The sequence below is a fragment of the Neopsephotus bourkii genome, unplaced genomic scaffold (assembly GCF_033783945.1).
Source record: "Neopsephotus bourkii isolate Nb327-2 ecotype Australia unplaced genomic scaffold, CSIRO-AGI_Nbou_v1 NB_1131, whole genome shotgun sequence".
NCBI classification, from domain to species: domain Eukaryota; kingdom Metazoa; phylum Chordata; class Aves; order Psittaciformes; family Psittacidae; genus Neopsephotus; species Neopsephotus bourkii.
This window is the reverse complement of record NW_026901617.1, coordinates 105,946-128,769: the sequence shown is the minus strand read 5'-3', so window position 1 is coordinate 128,769 and position 22,824 is coordinate 105,946. Positions and strand designations below refer to the sequence as shown.

General features: G+C 40.5%; 1 protein-coding gene across 3 annotated transcripts in view; it reads right to left on the bottom strand.

Annotated features, from left to right (window-relative positions):
- The window catches only part of ZCCHC7 (zinc finger CCHC-type containing 7), a 117,763-nt gene that overhangs the window by 28,512 nt on the left and 66,427 nt on the right, over window positions 1–22,824 (bottom strand). For all 3 annotated transcript variants that reach the window (XM_061362593.1, XM_061362591.1, XM_061362592.1), the window contains 3 exons: window positions 11,613–11,656; window positions 10,289–10,414; window positions 7,907–8,077 (listed from right to left, as the gene is read on the bottom strand). In XM_061362593.1, coding sequence (XP_061218577.1) covers window positions 7,907–8,077; window positions 10,289–10,414; window positions 11,613–11,656 — 341 coding nt within the window. The remainder of the gene's footprint in view (window positions 1–7,906; window positions 8,078–10,288; window positions 10,415–11,612; window positions 11,657–22,824) is intronic.

Sequence of the window (22,824 nt, the reverse complement as noted above, 5' to 3'; positions counted from 1 at the left end):
TGGGCCTGCTGCTCCCCGGGAGAAAATGTAGCTGTGATGAGTGACAGGGCTTTCAGGAAATATGTTCACAATCACAGACAGTGAAGGCCATGACCTAGATCGTTTAAGAGCTTGTCTTGTCAAATTATCAAAAGCTTCTTCGTCTCTGAATAAAGAGTGACATAAGTGAGTGTCAGAAAGCTGCAGGCTGACAAGCCAAGCATACAATAACAGCATGCACGTCACATACTTGCCGAACACCGCCACGGCTAGCGGCAAATCTTAATGAGAGCGCGGCTGGCCCAGGAGACTTGGGTCCCTGCTGGCACAGCTACTCATCTCGCAAAAATCCTTCAGCTCCAAGTCAGTTATGGTCTGACACGACGACTACAATTACTAAACACAACTTTTTAACAGAATCCTCTGGTGCTTTGTCAAAGCGGCGGCTGCTAGGAGCTGCCCTGCCGCAAGCCACCACAATAAGACAAAAGATTTGCCAAAACACACACTTTTCATCACCTCCGCATGGGAACTGCCACGGAAAACACACAATGCTTCTCTTCAAAACCTCTCCCGCACGAGCAGATGTCGAGACCTCTCCCCTGCCGCCAGCGCAGACGGCCACCGCTGCTGGTGTGGCGTGGGCTCGGGTGGTTAACTGCCAGCACCATCCAGGCCTCTGGAAAAGTTTACTTATGCTTACCATTAGGTGGACATAGACTTGCCAGAAGTGCGAAAAATGGGGGATGCTTCTGGGGAACGGGGGAAGAAGGGCAAACCCTTTCTTTTCTGCCCAGGTGAGGCCCAAGCACCTCTGGTACTGCCAGTGGGAATGGGCCACATTGGCTACAAGGCCACCAGCCAGCCCTGTGGGCTCGTCCCTGCACCTCCATCCTTGTTCTGACCTGCAGAGGTGGCCACGTCCCCACAGCAAACCCCAGCATGGGTTCTGAAATGACACAAGCAGAAGGAAACCTGGGAGAGAAGAGGCTAAGGGTGGTTTACATGACCAGAAAAGGTGTCAGGACACATGGAGACAATGGCAGCAAAGGTACCTGGCTGGTTCCTGGGAAGGAGTGTTTGGTGCTTCCCAGGGTGTGGGTGTGTGCAGACATGCATGCCTCTTCACACGAATGGGGCAGCAGGCATGGCACAGCTAAGGGGCGCCAGGGACCTGGGCACTGCTGGCTGCCAGATCCTGGACAAGCTCAGGCAGCTTACTGAGCACTCACGTAGTTTTTTGCCTCCTCCCTGCCACCACCCTGTTTATGAAGTTCTAACCCTAACCCCCTTGCAGCTGGCAGATGAGACTGTAAACCACATCCCACCTCACTGCCACCAAACCCACAAAACACAGGACGTTAACAGCATGGGGCTTTCAGCCTATACATACATAAGCATAAGTAAATATGTATGTCACACACACACAAGTATTCATACACATGTATATCTGTACACAATGTCTCTCCTAGTACAGACAAAACTTGCACTTGAAACTTCCCAACAACTCTGCTACCTGCTCTGTGCTCTTATTCCTGAGGAAAACACATGAGGTTAAGCTACTTCAAACATGACTCCATCTAAAATGACTTCATACATTTTCAGGGCTGTCTCAGGGAAAGAGACTGATTTAATGGATAACAAGTGCACTGCCCTGAAAATATTTTAAATAACTTTGAACCAGGTGAAGTCCCTTGAGCTGCCTCATGTTCACTTCTGAACAAAATGCGACTATGGAGAGCCACTCTGAAACAGGCTGCACAGGAGCTTGTTCTGTCACCAGCTCCTGCAGACAGCAGAAACGTCCCAACAGGCAGACTGATACAGAACAGCAGCAGTAACTGAGTTTGCTGAAACGCTTTCAGGTTTTTTATAAAATGCCCTTTTGGCAACTCCTAATGCTTCACAGAAGTTAGCAGAGGCACAGACATATAGAGCTGTTATTATGATCAGTTTACATAGCCTGAAACCAATAATGACTATGCTTCATCAGATCATCCACCCATGGTCTCTAACTGTGGCCATAAGCTGATGTCTCACGGAGCTTAAAACCACGGCAAGCAGACACCCTTACACTTTCCCTAATGCTCTCCCACACCCAGCTGTTGCACTGCAACTCACTGACTACAACTGCGCAAGCTGCATGAAGTTTCTATGTGCTGACTAACAATCCATGGGTTTCTCTTTTATGAACGGCTTCTGTCTCCTCTGGAATCAGAGCAGACTTTCTGTATCTACTGCATCTCTCAGCAAGGAGACTCACAGCTCTCTGCTACCGATTGACTGCATGAAAAGTCACCTTCTGTCTTTTCTGAACCTAGCTCCTATTGCCTTTGTCAGATTCCCCTAACTCTGGTACTAGTAGAACCAATAAACAATTGATCCCTAACCACTGTCTTCCATTACAGATAATTTTGAAGGTTTCTACAGAGCCTTCCTCTATCACCTCTCTTCCAGGCTGAAGAGTTATAACTGTGCTGAAGAATGCAGAAGACTAAAGGGGATTGCAGGGACTAAAGTCGTGTTGAGATGTCCAGTGCTTTCCTGGTGACTCCTAACATTTCACCAGCTTTTTTTTTACAGCTTGTGAACACTGAACTTACTTTTTTGGGGGGATCATATCTTATAACTCCAAAATTTGAGCTCTGAATAGTAATGCTCAGAGCCTAGCATTCCATATGCAAAGATGGGATTGTTTTCCCCCAGGCATTTTACTTTACATTTATTACCATTCAAGTTCATGCACCATTTTATTGTGCTCTCCCTCTATTTCTTCAGTCCTTGGGCAGTTCTTCACAGTTGGCTCACAGCACTGACACTCTAAATAATTCAGTCTTCTCAACAAATCTTGTCACTCTATTGTTCACCCTTTTCCATGCCACACTAGCATAGCCTACCTTTATCCTCTTACTCCATGCCTGTTTAGTTTCCTTAAAAGCTTTTGGTCAGGAACTTTGTCAAAGCCCTTTTAGAAGTTGTAGACTATGTCAACTGGATCATGTTTACACACATGCTTGTCAACCTTCTCCTTTGAAGAACTCCAGTGATTTCCAAGAGGTGGGATTTCCTTTAAAAATGCAATCTTGGATCCTCCCACGTATATCATATTTATACACCCATTGCAACATGCTGCTGGAGTTTCTGCAAATTGGCTTGGTGTACACACCAGGCTGGTGGGCCTGGATGCTCAGCTCCCTCTGGGACCCACTTTAAATTTGCCACTGTATTTGCCAGTCAGTTACCAATCCAGCACAAAGCAAAAGGTTAACCACCGCCATCACCAATCCACCTATTTCACCTTCCAGTTCCTCTACAGCATTTGGGTAATAATTACCCAGTTCTGGTAATGAGCTACTAATCATAAATTAGTAGTAACCCTAACATTCTCTTCAGAATGATTCTCAGATGATTCCCTCCACAAAATAAGATTTTGGTGTGTGAATGTCTCTTGTTTTCTTCTACTACGAACATGAGATGACAAAAGTTTTCAGGTTGTTAGCAATAGCCTTATCTTGGCAGAGAATTCCTTCCATGTCTTGAGCCTTACAGACTTCTTGTTCTGATACAAAGATTTACAGTTGGTGTGGATTCTTCTGGGAAGTGCCCCAAAACTGTTTTTCAGTCTCAGTTCTGCACTTTCACATTTAATCTGCCAGAGTTTGATCCCTTTTATTTTCTCTATTTGCATACAGACACTAGGTTTTCAAAGGATACCTTCTGCCTTTCATATCCTCTCTGACCCTGCTGCATAGCCTGATAACCTTCCCTTTGCCCACTGCAGTTCTACTGTGCCATCTTTCTTTCCAGTGATGGGACAGCTGAGACTGTGGGATGGGACAGGCAATAGGACTGCTCAGACATTTCACCATTCACTGCACAGGTAGCTTCATGTCTGTCATGCAGAAGTGTAAAAGAATTGCCTGGAAGTTTCAAAGAAAACCTTTCTGATTTAAGGTGGACCTAAACAAGCAGGACGAATACATGCCACGATGTTCCTGATAATCTACAGAATTTATGTAGGATTAAATTTTGGGACAACAGAGGACTCATAAATCTTTACAGGAAAGAAATGTACTTTATGAGAACTAGCTTCGTGAAGTGTGTAAAATAGAAAAGGTAGAAAGAGATGCAAAGAAAAGGATTACAGTTCTGTTTAACTGCTAACTAGAAATGGGATGCAGAAATAAACTGTTCATGTTCTTTAAAGTAATGGTACTGTGTACACACTACCTATAAACAAGAGTACAGTTAGAAGAGGAATACCAAATTTAAATTTATAACCTTCCAATACCAAAAGAAATAGTAAGCCTCCAAATGTGGTAGGCATTATTTGCATATCCCACAAACCCTTGTCTATGGTGAGCCTGTAACAAGCTCTCAGATTTCTTTGCCTAACTCCTATGTTTGGTGTTGAACCAGCACATCTTCAGCAGAGGCAGGATAGATGCATGAGCAGTCCATTGCACAGCCCCTCTCCCCCTGCCTAGAAACAGCATTCGGAAAGCACATGGAGGGAAGTCTCTCATGTCTGACTGCTAAGCTACAGAGTCAAACTTCGCACTGAAACTCAATTATTCCACAATTTCGTGATATGGGGATTGAATATACTGACAGAGGTTACGGACCATAAGCTTCACCAGCCAGAAGAGTTACTCAGATAAACTTCTGTATTCAGTGAAAGTGAGCAGAAAGCCATTTCAGGATCTCTCTCAATCTTTGACCAAAAGAAGAAATAAAGGTAGGGAGGAGACATATAGAAAGAGATTTAAACATTTCTGAATTAAAGAAAAAAAAATCCAGTGTTTAGAGGAATCAAACAGATGTATTTGAAAGACAAACATTTAAGTCACATCTTTAAATAGAAAATAAAATAGGAATGTATGCTAATGCTACCATGGCATAATTTGAGAAAATAAAAAGCATAGAAGGCTAATTGCTACCTACAGGACTGAATTTCTGAGACATGTAAACCCATAATAATATCATACAAGGTTAAAAAAAAAAGATAAAAATGTGTTTAATTGCACTTCAGCTATCACCTCTGTATTATTTTAGTAGACCATATCAAACTCAAAGGCCTTCCAACTACTTCTGTCTTTCCTCCAGTCCTGACAACATTAACTACTACTCTTAGAAAGCCACAGGGAAATTAAAGAAAGCAGACAGCAAGTCTTCCACCTGTATTTATGAAATCTGAGGACAAATCTTCATGTTACAGTCATACCTGAACCTCCTGCCTAATTGAACTGTAAAGTCATTACCTTCATCTAGTTTATATTTCTCAAATTCAGTTCAACAGTGTCTACATATCGACTGTCTGAGAAGGGCTTTGTACATACACCTACACAAGCACATGAATACCAGACCTTTCCAAGTGTAGCTTCCTAGTATCACTTAATCTCACAAGGCAATAAAATCATGGCAATATACTTCTGCCTGGTTATAATCCCATAGATCTTCAATGTTAAATATAGTTACTAATCTTGAAAATTTTTTTGTTTTGCTACTACCTTTTATTCTTCTACGAAACCTGCAATTAGTACAGCATTCAACACTTTCATAAGAATATTAAAGAATGCATTAGCATATAAATCTCCTTCAGAGGTGGAACACTCTTGCCAAAATAGTTCATTCTGCACTAAAACTTGATATGAAATAATGCATCCAGTTGTGTCTAGCTGTGAGGTATACTATATTTAAAAAATAACAAAAAAGTTGCTTGCTTACAAATTCTTAAAGTTCTGACAAAAAAAGTCTGTTTACATACATACGTATATACATAAAGTATTTGAAATACTGATAGAAGCTTTTACTTAGGCTACATGATGTCCATAATAATTTTAAATGCTCCTGTTCAAAGTCTTTAGATTTCTTACAGAGCATGCAGTGGTGTTGCATGGCATTACATTTCTCACATCCAGGATTATGGATTGGCAATTAGCACAGAACTGACCTAACCTACTGTGCAGTAGCATAAAATCACAGAACTTCTTGAATTGAAGGGGACCTTAAAGCTCATTCAGTCCTAACCTCCTGCCACAGGCAGGAACATCTTCCACTAGACCAGGTTGCTCCAAGTATGCTCCAACCTGGCCTTGAACACTCCCAGGGATGGGACAGCCACAGCTTCTTTGGGCAACCTGTGCCAGTGCCTCACCACCTTCATCATAAAACATTTCTTCTTTATATTTAATCTAAATCTACCTTCTTTTAGTTTAAAACTGTTACTTCATGTGCTGCTTCTACCAGCCCTGCTATAAAGCCTCTCTCTGTCTTTCATATATCTATTAACTTTCACTAGCAGTAATAACAGCTTTGGACTGACCGTCAAGAGCAAAACAGTTTCTACTTGTTTCAAAACACATTCAGAACTGAAGAAAAATTTTATTAAAGAAGATGACACCCTGAAGAGTGTGTTCCCATAATGGTACTGTTAAACAATAAAAGTTTTGAGAAAATAAGTCTCAGTCAAATTAAGTCCCACTACCTTACCTCCCACCTAGTCTTCAGTGCAGAGAATATACTGTAGCTGGATGAGCTTTAACGTACTTCAGTATCCTTACAGTGCTTGAACATTTTTAATCTTTCCATACCTAATTTTGTGCCAGTTATTAATTTATATAAGACAACTTCAAATGCTTAGTTAAATCAAAACTCAGCAGCAAAATCAATGTGTTTTATGGGGCCTCCATCTCCTTGTGAAATAAACAGAAAATCTTCTCCCATTGTGCTGCTCAAACTGAAACAAGCAGCCAAGCATTTGGTGGGAAATACACTGAATATCCAATCTTCAGGTGAGACAAAAGGAGTGCTTCCATATTCCCACTTGTTAGAATCATTTTTACAGGTGCAAGCTTGCTAACACCTCTGAACTGCTGCTTTGTTACATACAGTACAGAAATTATTATTTGCACTAGGCACTTTTTTATCTCCAGTGCTCATGACATAGAGGCAGCATAACATAATATGAATGAGGAATTAAGAGTGATGGCCAAGAGGACAAGAGTGTCCACCCAAGCTGTCTGAGATGGTTTAGGTAAAAAAAGTTGGGGTTTGAAGGATGGTAGTGAAGATGGAAAATAGCAGCGTGGCTCCCATGGGATGAAGACAAACCATCAGCAGGTTCCAAACTTTAAATGTTTCTATCTACATTTTTCTCTTAATAATAGACTAAACAATTTTGCAACTGTTCCACTACTTTACAGATTCTCTTACACTATATATGTGAGGGGCCTGTCCATAGGGATACAGAAATAGACAATGTCACTATCATTCTTCTTCTTGCATGTTCATTAATAATAGAGGGCTTACTGAAAAGCAGGCATAGACTAAGATAAGGCACATGAATATGGCTGTAGATAAGCTTTCAAGTTAACAGCAAATAACATTTGCTAACGTCTTGTGTAAGAAATAAAGTATACCATTTCCATTTTGTTCATGAATTATGTTTGCAATGTAAAACACACCATTGTTATAGATGCTTCCCAAACCCGTTCAGACATCAGTTTAAACTTATAAAAATATTTTCATTGATGAATATGTGATCATAGTGGAAAAAAACCCACATAAATGAAACTGTTGGAGATTCACAATTACTCTCTACCTTTTGCCAGCATGCTTGCAGCATTCCACGTCTCTTAGTTCCAACCTCCCTACACCTTCCATTCAACAGAAATGCGGGTATTTTTGTTCACAATAACTGAATTGGAAAAAACTAAACAAAAGACTGGATGTTTACAATGTTTTAGTATCTTTGAAACATGCTTCATGAAAACTGTGATATGGTTAGGTAATGGCTAACTACAGTATCTTCATAGGCACTATATAAAATCAAAGAAAGTATATGAAAAGGCTGTGGTTTTAAATTCAATTTTTGACAGAAACAAAACCAAGATCAACTGAGCTCTTTGCCACAGATTATACTCACATCAGCATAATGTCCCTTCATATCACAGCGACTGCAGTGTTTATTCCAATAGGGTCTCTCAATACATTCCTTGAAATAGTGGCCAGGCAAAGAGCAGTTTAAGCAAAATCGTGCTGGGCAACTATTTTGTAGATGACCTCTTTCTGCACACAGGCAACAAGCAGGAACTTTCTGTGGAGAAACAAAAAAAAAAGTATGTTACATGAGAATGTTTCAAAAGACTAATGAAAAAAAAGGGGGAAATAAAGAAAGAAACAGGCCAAATAAATGTCTAGTACTTACTAGGACTTGCAGAGGTGTTATGTTTCATCAAGAAACTGAAGTGACGGAGGTCTATGAATCTAAGAGTCAAACCGTCTCAGAGTAAAACTCAAAGTCATGACTCCATAGACTCCCCATGCTTTCTTGACTTGGACCTTGCCTCAGAAGCACTTGCTAAATTTCCAGTGCCCTTGTTACTTGCTCATTGAATATAGAAAAAATTATCACTGAACCAGAAAGTGTATTTCACTCAGAGCAGGACTGTTGGGCACTTTGAATGAACACTTACTTTTTCATTAAATTTCTTAAAAGCTGAAAACCAGAACTGCATAATAGGAACATGACCAAAAGGAGTGTGACCAGCAGGTCGAAGGAGGTGATCCTGCCCCTTTATTCTGCTCTCGTGAGACCTCATTTGGAGTATTGTGTGCAGTTCTGGTGTCCTCAACATAAAAAGGACATGGAACTGTTGGAACAAGTCCAGAGGAGGGCCACGAGGATGATCAGGGGACTGGAGCACCTCCTGTATGAATACATGCTGAGAAAGTTGGAGCTGTTCAGCCTGGAGAAGAGAAGGCTGTGTGGAGACCTCCTAGCAGCCTTCCAGTATCTGAAGGGGGCATATAGGGATGTTGGGGAGGGACACTTCATTAGGGACTGTGGTGACAGGCCAAGGGGTAACGGATTAAAACTTAAACAGGGGATGTTTAGATTGGATATAAGGAGGAAATTCTTTCCTGTTAGGGTGGTGAAGCACTGGAATGGGTTGCCCAGGGAGGTTGTGAATGCTCCACCCCTGGCAGTGTTCAAGGCCAGGTTGGACAGAGCCGTGGGTGGCATGCTTTAGTGTGAGGTGTCCCTGCCCATGGCAGGGGGGCTGGAACTTTATGACCTTCAGGTCCTTTCCAACCCTAACTATTCTATGATTCTGTAACACACAGTTTGTAACACAAGTACTGGACTGGTTTGTAAACATGGTCTGTGCCATAGGTCAGTGCACTGTGGGTGGTCAAGAGGCTGGTGGAGACCGAGCTGGACGGCGGATCCCAACCACCCAAAAGGATGTCTGTACAATACAGCAACAGAACTTAGGGGAGGGAGGTTCTCCAGAGCAGCTGTTGCTCAGGGACTGGCTGGGCAACAGCCTGCTGCGGTGAGCGGTAAGTTGCTGGGTTTTTTTTAACTTTACTATACTGTCTTAATCTTGACCCGTGAGTTTTTCTTGCTTCTGCCCTTCCAGTTCTTTCCACCAGCCCACAAGGGATGTGTAAGTGAGCATCTGGGTGGGAGCTTAGCTGTCAGCCGTGGTCAGCCCACCATAACCATTTGGCTATATGCCTTGTGACACACAAATAAGCACGTGGGGTGAATAATAGTAAATGGTGGAAACTACTCTGAGGCCAGACGTGTATTTCTTTAAAGCCATTTTTTCCCGTGAGTGAGTGTACCTTCACTCCAAAGGCTTACATTTCAGCTGGGTGGGATGTAATCACTCAAAGTCTTGGTGTGGGTAACAGTCTCAGGGAAACAATCTCAGGCTTTTACAGACTCCATTGTGGGGAATGGTAAATCCAGTCTCTCATACAAGTGACCCCACTTCTTCATAGTACAGAGACTGATTTTTAAACCTCTAGCCCCGGACAAATTTTCTGAGTATTTGGCATCTATCTGAGCTGCTCAAAGTTATTTCCAATTTCACCTTGTCTATCATTTTTAACATTATTCATATCATGGTTCACCACTGAGGTACCTGCTTTCATTCGTTTACTAAGGGTGATTTTTTGATTCCTTATGTTCTCCTTGTTGAAAATACATCTGAAAAACATTTTACATCTTAAAACTGGTTTCCCCAGATTAAAAAAAAAAAAAGTTTTTGTATTATACTTGACTCTCTTTTTGCTCCATTTATACTTACAGATCTTTTTCGTTTATAAAGACAGTGACATCCACAAAACAGACTGCTAATTGTATATAGTAAGCTGACCTCGTGCAAGCTATCCTTCGACTTGGAGCAACCTTTCAATGAAATAATAAACCACTGAAGCAATGCTTCTAATGGCAAGCACAAAAGAGTATTGAAAAAACAGCTGAATCTACAAGTAATTTAAGTGTTGCATTTACCTTCGGAGTAGGGCAGTTCTTGGACAAATGGCCTGGTCTGCTGCAATTTCTGCAGGTAACATTTTTAGCAGCTGTGTAGTACCGCACAGTGGTATGCCTCACACTCCCATAGTTAGAAATCTGTGCCTGGTGAGACAATATGAGAGAAATGTATTTATTGTTTGAGATTCTTTGGCTTAGTGTTTGTTAGAACTGGAAATTTATACAGGTCACTGCTGGTAGTCTTCAGTTAGAAATACAACTTTTTACAATTTACACATCCAGGGTTGAACTGGATAATTCTGTCAGAGAAAACCTTCACTGTCTAGAAGAAAAGTATTATCTTGTTCAAACTGCCACTTTGGGACATTCTCTTTTGTTCTTTAAAATTGCAGTTAGGAAGTTCTTCTTTCCCTTGATTAGCCAAGACCCTTTTACCCACTATGCTGTTTCCTGATAAACTGGAGTTTTTCGCAGAATGCAAATATAACTAACATTAATTGCAAATGCAAGTTACACATTCCCTTGCACACATAAAGGGAAACTTCTTGGACAAAGTACAATGCTATACAAGTCTAGACCAAATCTGCCATTTGCAATTGTAAAGAAAGATTTAAAAAGGAAAAAGAAGAAAAAAAGAGAAGCTGGAAACAAGTGTCTCTCTCCCAGTGACCTCACACACACTTTCTGTGTTGGCAGACAGAATTGAAAATTATGTCTTCAACCTTTACTGCTTACCAAACATTACAGATTTTAAAAACTGAATCAAAATTCTGGCCAAGTGAACAGGAGAGGTACAGAAATACCATTTCTCCTAAGAGAAATAATTCGTTAATGTAATCCCATTATGTAGTTTTACTGAACCTTGGAAAGAGAAAAAAAAGGAGTTGGACCTTACAGCTAAAGCTGTAACACTGTGACACTTAGCACAAGTACTCCAGGTTACAGCCTAACTGTACCAATGCCTGAGCCGAGCCTCTGGCAGCACAGGGAGACTGGCCAAATACAGACAACCCATCCTGCTGCCTATAGGAATGGGAAAGCTGCCACAAAACAACTCCTAGTATTTGAAGAAACTAGGAAGGAATAGCCTGCTTCCTCTTCACAGAGTCTGTGGAGCTGCTCTGATTCCCACATCTCCTTCCCTCTCTGCTTGTGTGCCTGCCCCAACACATGGAATTCTACATACTGTACAAGAGCTCATGATACGCCTGTCTTTGGGAGGACACTGCTCAGGATTCCACACAGAAGCTACAAATGGAATTTTCAATCCCGTTTATCTTGCTCTGCTTATTAATAAACATAAAAATAAACAATTATGGAACAACTTGGTTATCTGTGTTACCTCTAAGTCTTTATTACAGATGGACCAGTCCACATCATCTTCTCCTGAAAAACAGAAATGAATTATATTTAATTTATATGAAGATTTTTCTATAATATATTCAACATTATGTTTGCTGAACTTACTGAAACTGACAATACCAATGTCATGTATGTACCAAAGTGGAGAAATCAATTCAATCTTCAGCGAAGGAAAGCTATCAACCGGCTTGGTAACAAATCTGATTCATCTTAAAATTGGCATATTTCCAGTTATTGGGTGGACTGTATTTGACACCACCCTCTTGTCCTGCCTCTCAGGGCATACATTCAGACAAGGATTTAATTTTTTCTGAGGCATGGACTCCAAAGCTTCCGATTGAGTTATCTTTGCCTGCACTCCTGAAGATGCCCAGCTCAAATCCAGAGGTTACCAGAGCTGTAGCACATGGAACAGTAAGTTAACACACAGCATAAAATAAATTCTGTTCTTGTGAATTAACAAAATCTGTGTCTTCAGCACTGCTTTCTGACCACTGCATGCCAAAATGACTATGCACAACCACAGCAACTAAGACTATAAGCTAAGTAACCCTATTTCAGAACAGAATTTGGTAATATGCAATAAATCAGGATGACACACTAAATTATCAGCTGTCACACAATAAATTTCTCACATACAGCCTTTGGACTCGTAGAAGAAATATAAAACCAGAAAGGAAATTAAAGGCAGTAGTGACTACTGCCTTCAGAAAGGAAATAAAAGGCAGTAGTGACTATGGATGTAGTCACAGCTGCTTAAAAATTCTGCATGTCAACACTGTTTACTTCTCTCACTGTGCAAAGACAGCTGAACCACTACACCATCTTTTTTATTGTTGAGGAAGGATTCTTGTAAACAGGTGTTCACCTTACCTGTACTTTTATGGCAACCACTAAAACTTGTGCACACGTTAATGCCGTGTGTTTGCAGACTTTTCTAATGAAAATCATCCCATCTTGCCCCCAAAATCCAAATCTGAAGCATCTACATGTTACTGACACAAATCACACCAAGATGATTTACAAACAGTAAAAAAATAAGCAAAAATTTATTTGCTTTTAATTGTACTATTCGTTTCCAACAAAAGACAGATGACAAGAAATTAAAATTATATAATCTGTAACATCATGTCTAACCCTTCATTTAATGGAAATACCGTTTCAGCTGAAGTGTGTAATGCAGTATCTGGATACAAGGTATATCAAGGTATATACAAGGTATATGCAAAGGGTGCTTTACAGCATGCTACCGTTTTGCTGTTCTTCATCCAAAAGTCAGGGCTAATACTATCTGCTCTAATCTGAACAGCACTCTGAAATATTTTTAGTTTCAACACTAATGCCAACAATGCCAATGACTATCACAGAGACATTAATAATGAATTAACTGGCCTATTTGTAAAGCAGTTTGAATGCTTGGTCATACCTATGCCGTGATATGCATGGTAGCTCCCACAGCAAGAACTCCAACACAAGTACCCAACATATCCTTCACCCAAGCATCGTCACTCAGGGCAGAAACCACCACTATAGCGAGAGGTTGTACCCTGCCCGCAGCCCTGGAGAATGCTTCTCCCAAGCTCAGGGTCCTCACAGAGAGGGTGGCAGGGAAAGCACCGAGCCAGCTCTCTGCAGTGAATGCATATTGTGGGTATAACAGAGGGAAAATGATGCCTTTTGGTGTTCAGTCATTAAAAGTAAAGAAACATGCTGACATATTTGAGTGCATTATTTATTACTCAGAAGCCTGTTCAGGAAATTAATTCATAAAGAAAAATATATTTGTAATTCAAAACTCTGCCCTGGTAATCAGTACTGTGAGTGCTGTGCTTCACAGAGATGCAGAGGCAGGATTGTTGACAGGTTACAGACCAAAATTACCAGTGAATTAACTCCTGTTAATCATTAGGCGTGTCCTTCCTGAGGACAAACCAACTAAGTTTCTTCTTCACAGTCAAAATCCCCTGCTTCATAAGGGAAAATCAAGATACTCCTAATGCCAGAAAATAAAACTTGCTCAAATCAGAAAATAAATGTGATCTTTAATGATGAAATATTACAAGATCTCTCTTTGCTAAATCTGTTTGGTGATCTGAAAGTTAAACCTAATTCACAATAGATTGGATGAGACTTAGTTTTTGCTCACAGTAAATTTCTCACTCTGAAATACGTAGAAAGATTTACGCTACTGCAACCAACCTGAAATCTTGCTTTGGGACTAGAAAATTCTGCAACTTTTCTCGTTGATTACAGCATTTTGCCTGTCACTAAATCACGAAATAAATAATGAAACTTTGCTCAAGTTGACAAATGCCTCCCCTTCTCCCGGACATAGTTTGTGTATTTCGATACATTAAATTGTCCAAGAGGCACTTCCACTCCCTGGGTGGCTGCAGTCCTGTCTGAGCCGACTGTTCACTCCACCAGCCTTGTCTGCCGCCCTTCACTTGTCCTCCAGCCGTAACACGCACCAGCATGCTGAAGACTCCTCTGTACCATGTTCTCCGTGGTCCATAGTACCCATCACCTTTGTTTTCACTCCTTAATGCTCAGAGCCACACAGGTGACAGGCCTGGGACCACAGGTCTGGAGAAGCTCTTCCCCGAGGACATGGTGGTGGCTCATCCCACAGCCCTGGGGGTGGATGTGCAGCCGTCACCTCTCACCACCTTGGCTGCCCAAGGATGATGCTCTGTAACCCCACAGCCCCAACCAGCAGCCTCAGACCCCCTCCCAAGACTGAGAGGGTGATTTAGGCCAAAGCACAGGCATTAACCACACATGCTAATTACTGATAGTCTGCATTCAGAAAAGGCTGGTACAGTGAAATCTGCCACCTGATGTTTACCAAGGCCAAGCCAGCCCAATGTTAAAGCATTTCACCCTTTTTCCAGATGGACACATACATAGAGGGTGGATTTCTGCCTTAAGGAAAGTGGCTATGAGTACTTTATTTTTACTGTTAAGAAAGTAGCAGTTTAAAAACTATTTAGATAACCTCAAGGCTTTCCTCTTTTTCCTATGAAGTTGCACACGCAAAATTTAGATTACTTAAAGGGTCCTGTGAGTTTACAGTATATTAATACAATCTTCCAGAATATCTCCTTATTCTTCCTCATCTTCATTTGTTAAAAGCTATATCCTTTTTAATATTAATTTCTACATATCAATGAAAAATATTACTTTGCCATATAAGCTTCTTATATTTATACTTTGCAAAAATTGATTTGTGAAACTGCAGAACACAGAAAGAAGAGGATGAAAAATATATACCATTTAGATGAAAATGGAAGTTCTGTGCATGGTTCTTCCTGTACAAAGTATCGCACTTTGCCTGTCCTGTGCCCCTGTACAGTGGGATAAATGGTAAGCAACAGCTTGGCTTTTATTTGAAGAAAAAATTTGAAAGATCATTGAGATTCACATGTATCCCTCCACCAGCACAAAAATGTAAATTTCCAAGCCGTGCTCATGGTGAAGCCAGATTTAGGACCAGTGTTCAATGTGCATTCAAGCTTTCCCTTTTTCATTCCAGAAAGGGAGAGGAGGGGAGGAGGGAGGACAAGGACCAGCAGTCAAAACCCAAAATTGCCCGGAGGAACAATCTGTTTCCACAGAACAAAAAACTGACTTAGAATAAACAATAACTGTGCACAAGATTTCCTTATCTGCTGTACCACCAGTGATCCCAGCAGCTGAGCCAGCTACCCTGGCTCGGCAGGGCACAGTTGGGCACTGTCCTTTTGATACCACCAAAAGTCACTTTTATCTCACTCATCAGAGCTAGGAGAAAACATATCCCTGTTCTCCAAGCAAGTGCAGCCCCCCCCCCCCCCAAAGGTTTATTTTATTGCCTCAATTAACTAAACAGAAGCTGTAGAGCATGGACGTTCAACTTTGAAAATAAACATTCATTCTCTAAAAGGGGAAGGGAAGTGGTCTTCCTCCTTCATTCTACTTGATAAATATGTCCAGTATGTATTTTGTTTACTTTATGATCAACTTACTGAAACATGCTGCTTCAACTGTAACAGTACAATTTGTGGCCTGAAGGGCAAATATGTTTCAAAGCTGGGCTTTAAAAATTGGATTTTGACTGCTAATTAATATAGCACATTAAGAATAGAGAAACCTAATTACATTCTACTGCAAGACCTCTGTGGCAAGGACTGTTTCAGACATATCTTTTAACAATATTTAGCATGTTAGGACACAGCTTCTACTGCTACTGGAGTAAGGAATAACATTTTAAAATGGTAAGCCTTAAAACCCTAAAAACCATCTAGATCTGGAACTTACATTGTGACATTTTACAAATAAACCTGTTTATGTTTCAGCCAAACTGATTCAAGTCTTATTATAGTGTAATCTGCTGTAATGAGCTTCACCTTTTTTGTTTTCAAGTAGCCCTTCTTCCAAAAAATGGAAGTATGAAGTTACAGCTCCATCCCAACATGGATAATTCCCTGCAGGGGTACCAGGGCGAGGAGACACACAGCAGCTACAGCGCATGAAGCCCTTTCTGCACCACTCAGCTACTTACATTAACTTCAGTGAAGAAGGAATGGTATTTTTCTTAGATACTTCTAGGGATTTCTCACTTTGATGAGAAAAAAGTGATTTACTTAAAAAAAAAAATGACACCTGCTGCTACAATGGATTACATGTCAGTATCTCTTTAATGCAATTTTAAGAGATCCATAAACTCCCACAGAGAAACCAGTCAATGTAATCATTGACAGAGGTTGAATTTGAGAAATTTTCTCATAGCCAGGAAAGATTCTCCTGCTTCCCCCCTTGGTATCTTAGATATATGTGCAGTAATATGCACATTTTTTCTCAGTGGGCAAATACCTGCAATACTTTTATCTGATCCAGCATGATGTTTCTGAAAACCATCACAAAATCGGAAGGATGACAGTGAAGAAACAAGGAAGTTCAACCCATTTTTAAATGAATTTAAATGTGAGAAGTTGATCGAAGCAAAGGCAGCATTGGCCAAGAGCATAACAGTGATTAAAGGGAAAAAACCACACAACTCTGCAGTCCTGCATAAGTGGAAACAAACCCCAAACCCAAACAAAACCAAACCAAGACCTACTGAAGTAACTTTAAGCAAACTTAGTTAGCCATTATCCGTCGAAGAAGACTTAACCGTCACTGCAAGAGAAGAAAAGTCTGATGGTTGGGGGCTACGACATGGTACTTCTAATCCCCTGGCAGCATGTTCTGTGGGGGCCCGCTGCAGGGCTGGAGCTGCAGTTCTCAAGAAGACTCAGAGGTCATTAAGTTAAATCCATGTGAATCAAGAGCCGTTAACCATGCAGAAATGCATGCTTTTGATATTTATGCAGGCAGTAAGAAATACAAAAATTGTTCAGGTGTAAGGACATCCTGCATCTTCTTATGGAGTGTCAGGCATCTAGTATTTGCACTTCAGCCCTATACCTCTTTTCTTATAGCTGAATTGTCAGACTTTTCTAATGTTAAATCCTGTACCTACTTCCAAGTGCATGCCCTTCTGCACCTACCCCAATTCTGTATATTCTTATGGCCATGTAGAAGTAAGATGTTTCACACACTAAGAGGGAATAAAAATGTGCTGTGAAAAAAGCCAACAATAACATAATTCTGTAAATCACATTCTTTAGAAATATGTACAATACCAAACTGCTAAAATGCACACATTTTAAAATACAAATATGTGTTTTTTTCTGTTACATAAGTACGCATAATTTTGTTTTTTGTCTCACGCTATAAACACTGCTTCCTTTAAATCTTGGCCACTGCTAGTAACGTTAATTCACAAAACTCAGTGGCTCATGATTTTCAAAGCTTAGTGCAACATTTGCAGAACAAAGTAGGTTTTTCTCTCTTTTTGGTTGGTACAAGTATGGGGACCACAGGAACAGTTAAATTCATGGCATGGTTGGTCTACCACACAGTCGGGGGAATTCTTTAAATAGAGCCTGTCACTCTCTTTGCCCATCAATGGGATTTCCTTCTCAAACTGCTGATTCGTTCAGGTACACAACAGAGGAAATTTCAGTTAACCTTTGTTTCACCCCGGGGAAAAATCTGTCTGAAAAGTATAAAATGAATAGATTAAAAAAAAAAAAAAAAAGAAAAGAAGAAGAAAAAAGAAAGAAAGAAAAGCTGCAGGGTTATTCTTCCTAGTGTTCACAGCAGTCAAAGTTAAACAGAGAAAAGGAGGCAAACATGACCATTTTATTCCCACCAGAGAATAAGGGATAATATATGATTTAGAAATTCCATTGTCTATACTGTGATTCCTAATTTAGAGAAGGAAAAAATTAACACAAATCTATTGCTCTCTTTGGGTGTAACAAGAATTCACTTTCTGAACAGTTCTAACGCTATTTCCTATATGACTGAAAAAGGAATATAGGTTACCTTGAGGTGAAAGCCTTTTTAGCTATTTGATTAAGTTGTCTTAAATACCTTTTAGATTAAACAATCCATGTTAAAACAAAAATAACAAATGCTAACTCAGATTATATGTGAAAAAATGCATACAAAACCAGAATCACAAGTAGTGTTGTAAAATAAAGGGAAGTTTCAGGATAAATTACTGACAAAAATGGCCTTAGGTTGTTCTAAGTTATTCATAAAAAAACCTGCTTTGAGATACAATTATAATTTCAAAATAGGAATAATAATTTTAATTTTCTAGCATCATTTACCTGACAACATGTCTGCAGTATTCACTCTGGTACCAAATTAACTTTTATTGTAACCCTCCCTCTCCAGCCAGCCTTCGCAGGATGCCTGCCAGTAAAGTCTGGGCAGTACATCCATAGTCCTGGAATGGAGGACTGAGAGCAATAGTGGGTTTAGTCCCAGTAGAAGCAATACACTGCAATTCCTTATGGGACTAATGGGATGGGAAGAATTGACTCTCTACTAGCAACTTCAACATCACTGAGACTAGTTCTATTTAAGTTACCATTATTGTGCAGCTGGTTTTGCCAGGGGCAATACAACACTTCATCGAAGGTCATAAGTGAAGCCAGAGGCTTTGGCAGCTGTATAAGCACACAGAATCTTCACCTCTCAATCAGCTCTTGAGAAGTGGTATCTATTGCAGTTATCAGTGTTAACTATCGGAGTCCAGAAGCCTAACCAGTGCCTACACAATGTTTTGATGATTTGTACAGATTACCCAGTCAGCTAAAATGGCACTCAGTTAACAGCTGAGACTCCAGCCTAAAGAGTACCGTTGTTTCACTTTTCAAGCATCATTTCATAGCATACCTACACTTTTATCTTGGGAATGTATTTTGGCAACATATTGCATCTTTTTTCACCAATATAAAATGAAGAAGATACAAATGTAAAAGAGGGAACAAAGTCCATAAAGCCTTGTCCTACTGAGACTTGTGATGTCTGATCTGGCAGAGTCACTGTGTCTAAGTAACAGTGTGTAAGACATGTACCAAGAACATTATGTTTCTCCCCACAAGGAAGAGGAATCCACATTTAAAGCTACTTGGAAATGATTCATTAATGCTTCAGCTGAATCACAAATTTAAAACCATTAACCCATCAACTGTATGCTAGAAAAATAGCACGGTTCTCTTGATGCTACTGTTACGATGAAATAGGGAACTGAATTCCTGTGTTTGAAGAATACTGATGTAGATGACTATCTGAAACTTGTAAAGCTTAACTAGAGATCTTTCCTCTACTTTTGCCCTAAAATTCCAAGGATCTTTAACCCACGGGATGAATCCCATTTCAACTCAAGCTAGCTGCTGGTCGTTACGTATGGACTAGAATTTTGGTTCAACTTTTTTTCATGCTGATAACCCCACCCACTGGGCAAAGGCAAGCTAAATCACCCCTGTTCTGATGATTCCTTCCCACCCTCAAAGTCAGACCAGGCTCTCCCACAGTGACGTGGGAGAATAACAGCTATTGGAACATGGGAAGAACCACCATGGGTATCAAGGATAAGGTAGACCCAGGATTGTCATGCTAGAACAGTTCTGCAGGCGGCAGTCCTCAATCGTCAGCACTTTCATATTCTCGGAGCATTCAAACAAACTCTGCAGTGACTAACCTATCTCCAGAAAACAATCAACTCCAGATAACAATAACCAGACACTGTGGGATCTGATTTAGCAATTCTGCTGTTCCTAAGAGAGGCAACTTATGAATTGTTAACACAACCAGACTTAGACTGTGGCTATAGCTTTTAAAGATTTCAAAATACTACACATCATGTGGTGGCTTCACAGGTATGAAGGAGGAACACCCTCAACACTTCTGAAGATACAGTTAGAAATCTGAATGCGCTGGTACTAAGGTGTGACCCTACCCGCAAGGTTTACAGCTTTCAGAGTTAACACAGAGCTCTTATGTGATGAAAAGCAGTCTAAAATGACACTAGAACAGAATATTGGAGAGCTGTTTGCACAGTCTTTTCCTCCCCATGAAAGGAGTCCACAAAGCCCGATCAAAACCAGGATGCGGGAGACTGCATTGCTCTGACAGCAGAACTGAAGTTTGAGCTGAAGCTAGTAAGAATATCTGGAACAGATGAAATCCCTTTGGATATATTCCTAGTTCCCCTTTTTGATCCTCCTAAGGATTATAGCAAAGATGGAACAGGAAAAGGATGCAGGAGGGTCCTGGACGCATTCCTGTGTAACCTTATCTAGGTATTCCAGCTCCGGCAGGGGGACTGGACTAGATGATCTTTTGAGGTCCCTTCCAATCTCTAGCATACTGTGATACTGTGAAAAAATTTCATACTGAGCATACACACTTCTACAATTCAGGAGCAGAAATTAATGGCACTTCATGGATTTCCCACAGATCAAAAGGTCTATTTAAGAAAATCTTCTCATTTGCCATGCATGAGGAATACAAAGAGCACGCTGGGCACCACAGTGTCCCTCCACATTAAATCTTCTTCAGATTTGCACTTTCCAGGAAAAAGAAGACATGAGAAGTGATCTGGTAACACTCCTCGCAGTAAATGGTTACCAAGCACTAACACAGCTGGGCATGTGGAACAGCATGTAATCACTGTATGAGAAGAAAGCTCCAGCATTAATACTTCTGCTCTAATTCTGGTCTTCATGACCTTATTACCACACAGGCAGATTCTTTAGTCCACATCTGGAGGCATGCATCACAAACACCTCTCATACCAAGACGAGCCCCAAAGATCTCAACACCTTTGTCATGTTTTGTAAGCATGTATCAAACTGGTGTAGTGGCTCTTCTGAGAGACACTGCCATGGAAGACCATAGTTGGTCCTGGCAGTGTGGTCCTGAGCTGCTTTCAGCCTTCTGTGAAGCTCTGTGGATGCTTCAAATGTAAGAGCACTCAACATTAACAAGCTGCATGCATGCTCTGAGAGTCACACTTCTTGAGAAGAATCTCCCACTGGGCTCTGAAAGGGCAGAGAGCGAAACGCAGCAGAGAACTCAAAAGAACATGGTGTCCTTTTTCATTATAGTCCTCATTTTTGGTGTACATTGTTCTGCATGAGAAAGATGTGCTTTCCTCATTGAGAACAAGGGTGGACTTCTTAACATCAGTTTTCTGCTCGCAATAGAAAACATAACGTTTATGAAGAGGCATAATTGTGATAAAAATCAGGTGGCCTTGCTAAAGAACTACTAATTCTCACTGGCTACAACAGTTTTGTCCTTGCAACAAGGACCACAGCAGCAAAGATACCACCTGCTTTCCTGTTTTCCAAAGAAAAGAGAACTGACAGAAAGGAAATGTGGCCTCAAATCCCAATAACCAAATTCATTTCTTCTCATTTAGAAATGTGTCGATGGTGCAAGGAACAAAAAAAAAAAATAAATATTGAGACCACTAATTTCACCTGTCTCCTGTGCACACTACTGCAGTGGTCTTGGCAGCAGGGTTTAGACACCCCAGGATGTGTAGAAGATATTCCATTGCAGCATGGGAAGAAAATATATTTTTTTTACCATTAATAAATAAAATAGTCTTAGAATAATGTTTACTTAATCTTTTTTTCGTCCTTTTTTACTTTCTATTCTGCAGTGTTTTATAAAGTACATAGTACATTAGTACCTAACTACATGTTTGTAATTTATAATAAATAAATTAATAATAAATAAATAAAGATCCTTTTTTGGGGGGGGATGGGGGATGCTCAAAAGTGTTTTTCCTGATAGGGGTGTGTGATCAAAAATGTTTGGAGACCTCTGCACTAAAGCATGGCTTTTCCTAGCAGCCAAGGAGTTACCAGTGAAACAGAGTAAAGTCAATTTTCTCTACAAAAGCCTGCAATGGATCAAAAAACATTGGAAGTCCTGACAATGCGTTTTTTCCACATGCTCACATCCCACATTTAAAAGATCATGCATATTTAGTACACACACTATCTTTTATCCTTTCAGAAGAAAAGCTGGAGCCCTTTGACTCTGGAGGAAGATGCAGTGGTAACCGCAATTGACACTGAAGCAGCTGGGTCAAAAGTGCTTCATACAGTACTAAAGAGATATTTATTTACACTTTGTGTACTTGTTGCTGTGGTTTGGATTTTTTTTTTGTTTGGGTTTTTTTTTTGTTTGTTTGGGGTTTTTTTTCTCCTTAAACAGATACCACAGCAATAAGAAAAAACCCTCTCACTTCTACCATAAACAATGTATATCTTAATTATGCTATTGTGATGAACGACACCTTTCCTCCAGATCTACTAAATTTCTCTAACAAGATGAGCTTTCCAAAGACTTGAGGTCTTTGATAGCTGCACCTCTTCCTAAAGCATTACCATACAGCACACAAAAGAAGCGCGTTAGAAATGGTGTTACCACCATCCTCAAACCCCGCAGTGCAAAGGATGTGCAGAACGATGTAATTCACTTCTTTTTCACATGCTCAGTAGCTGTCCAGTACAAACTGGAGAGCTGCTCTTGTGTTTTCAGCCAGGAACGTGAAATGCTGAGGATCACTGGAGTCTGAAAGGCAGACAACAAATTTTTTTAAAGATCCCAAACACCAGTTAAAGCATTTTACTGGTATTGACTCTGAAACACTGACACCAAAAATGAAGGCATCTGGTGTGAACTTGTGCAATGCTGGCAACAGCACGAATGTTTAAAGGAAGTCAGAGGATAAGTCAGCCCTGTTTCACTGAACTGCAATTAGACAATAGCAGTTTACACTCTGAATGCAC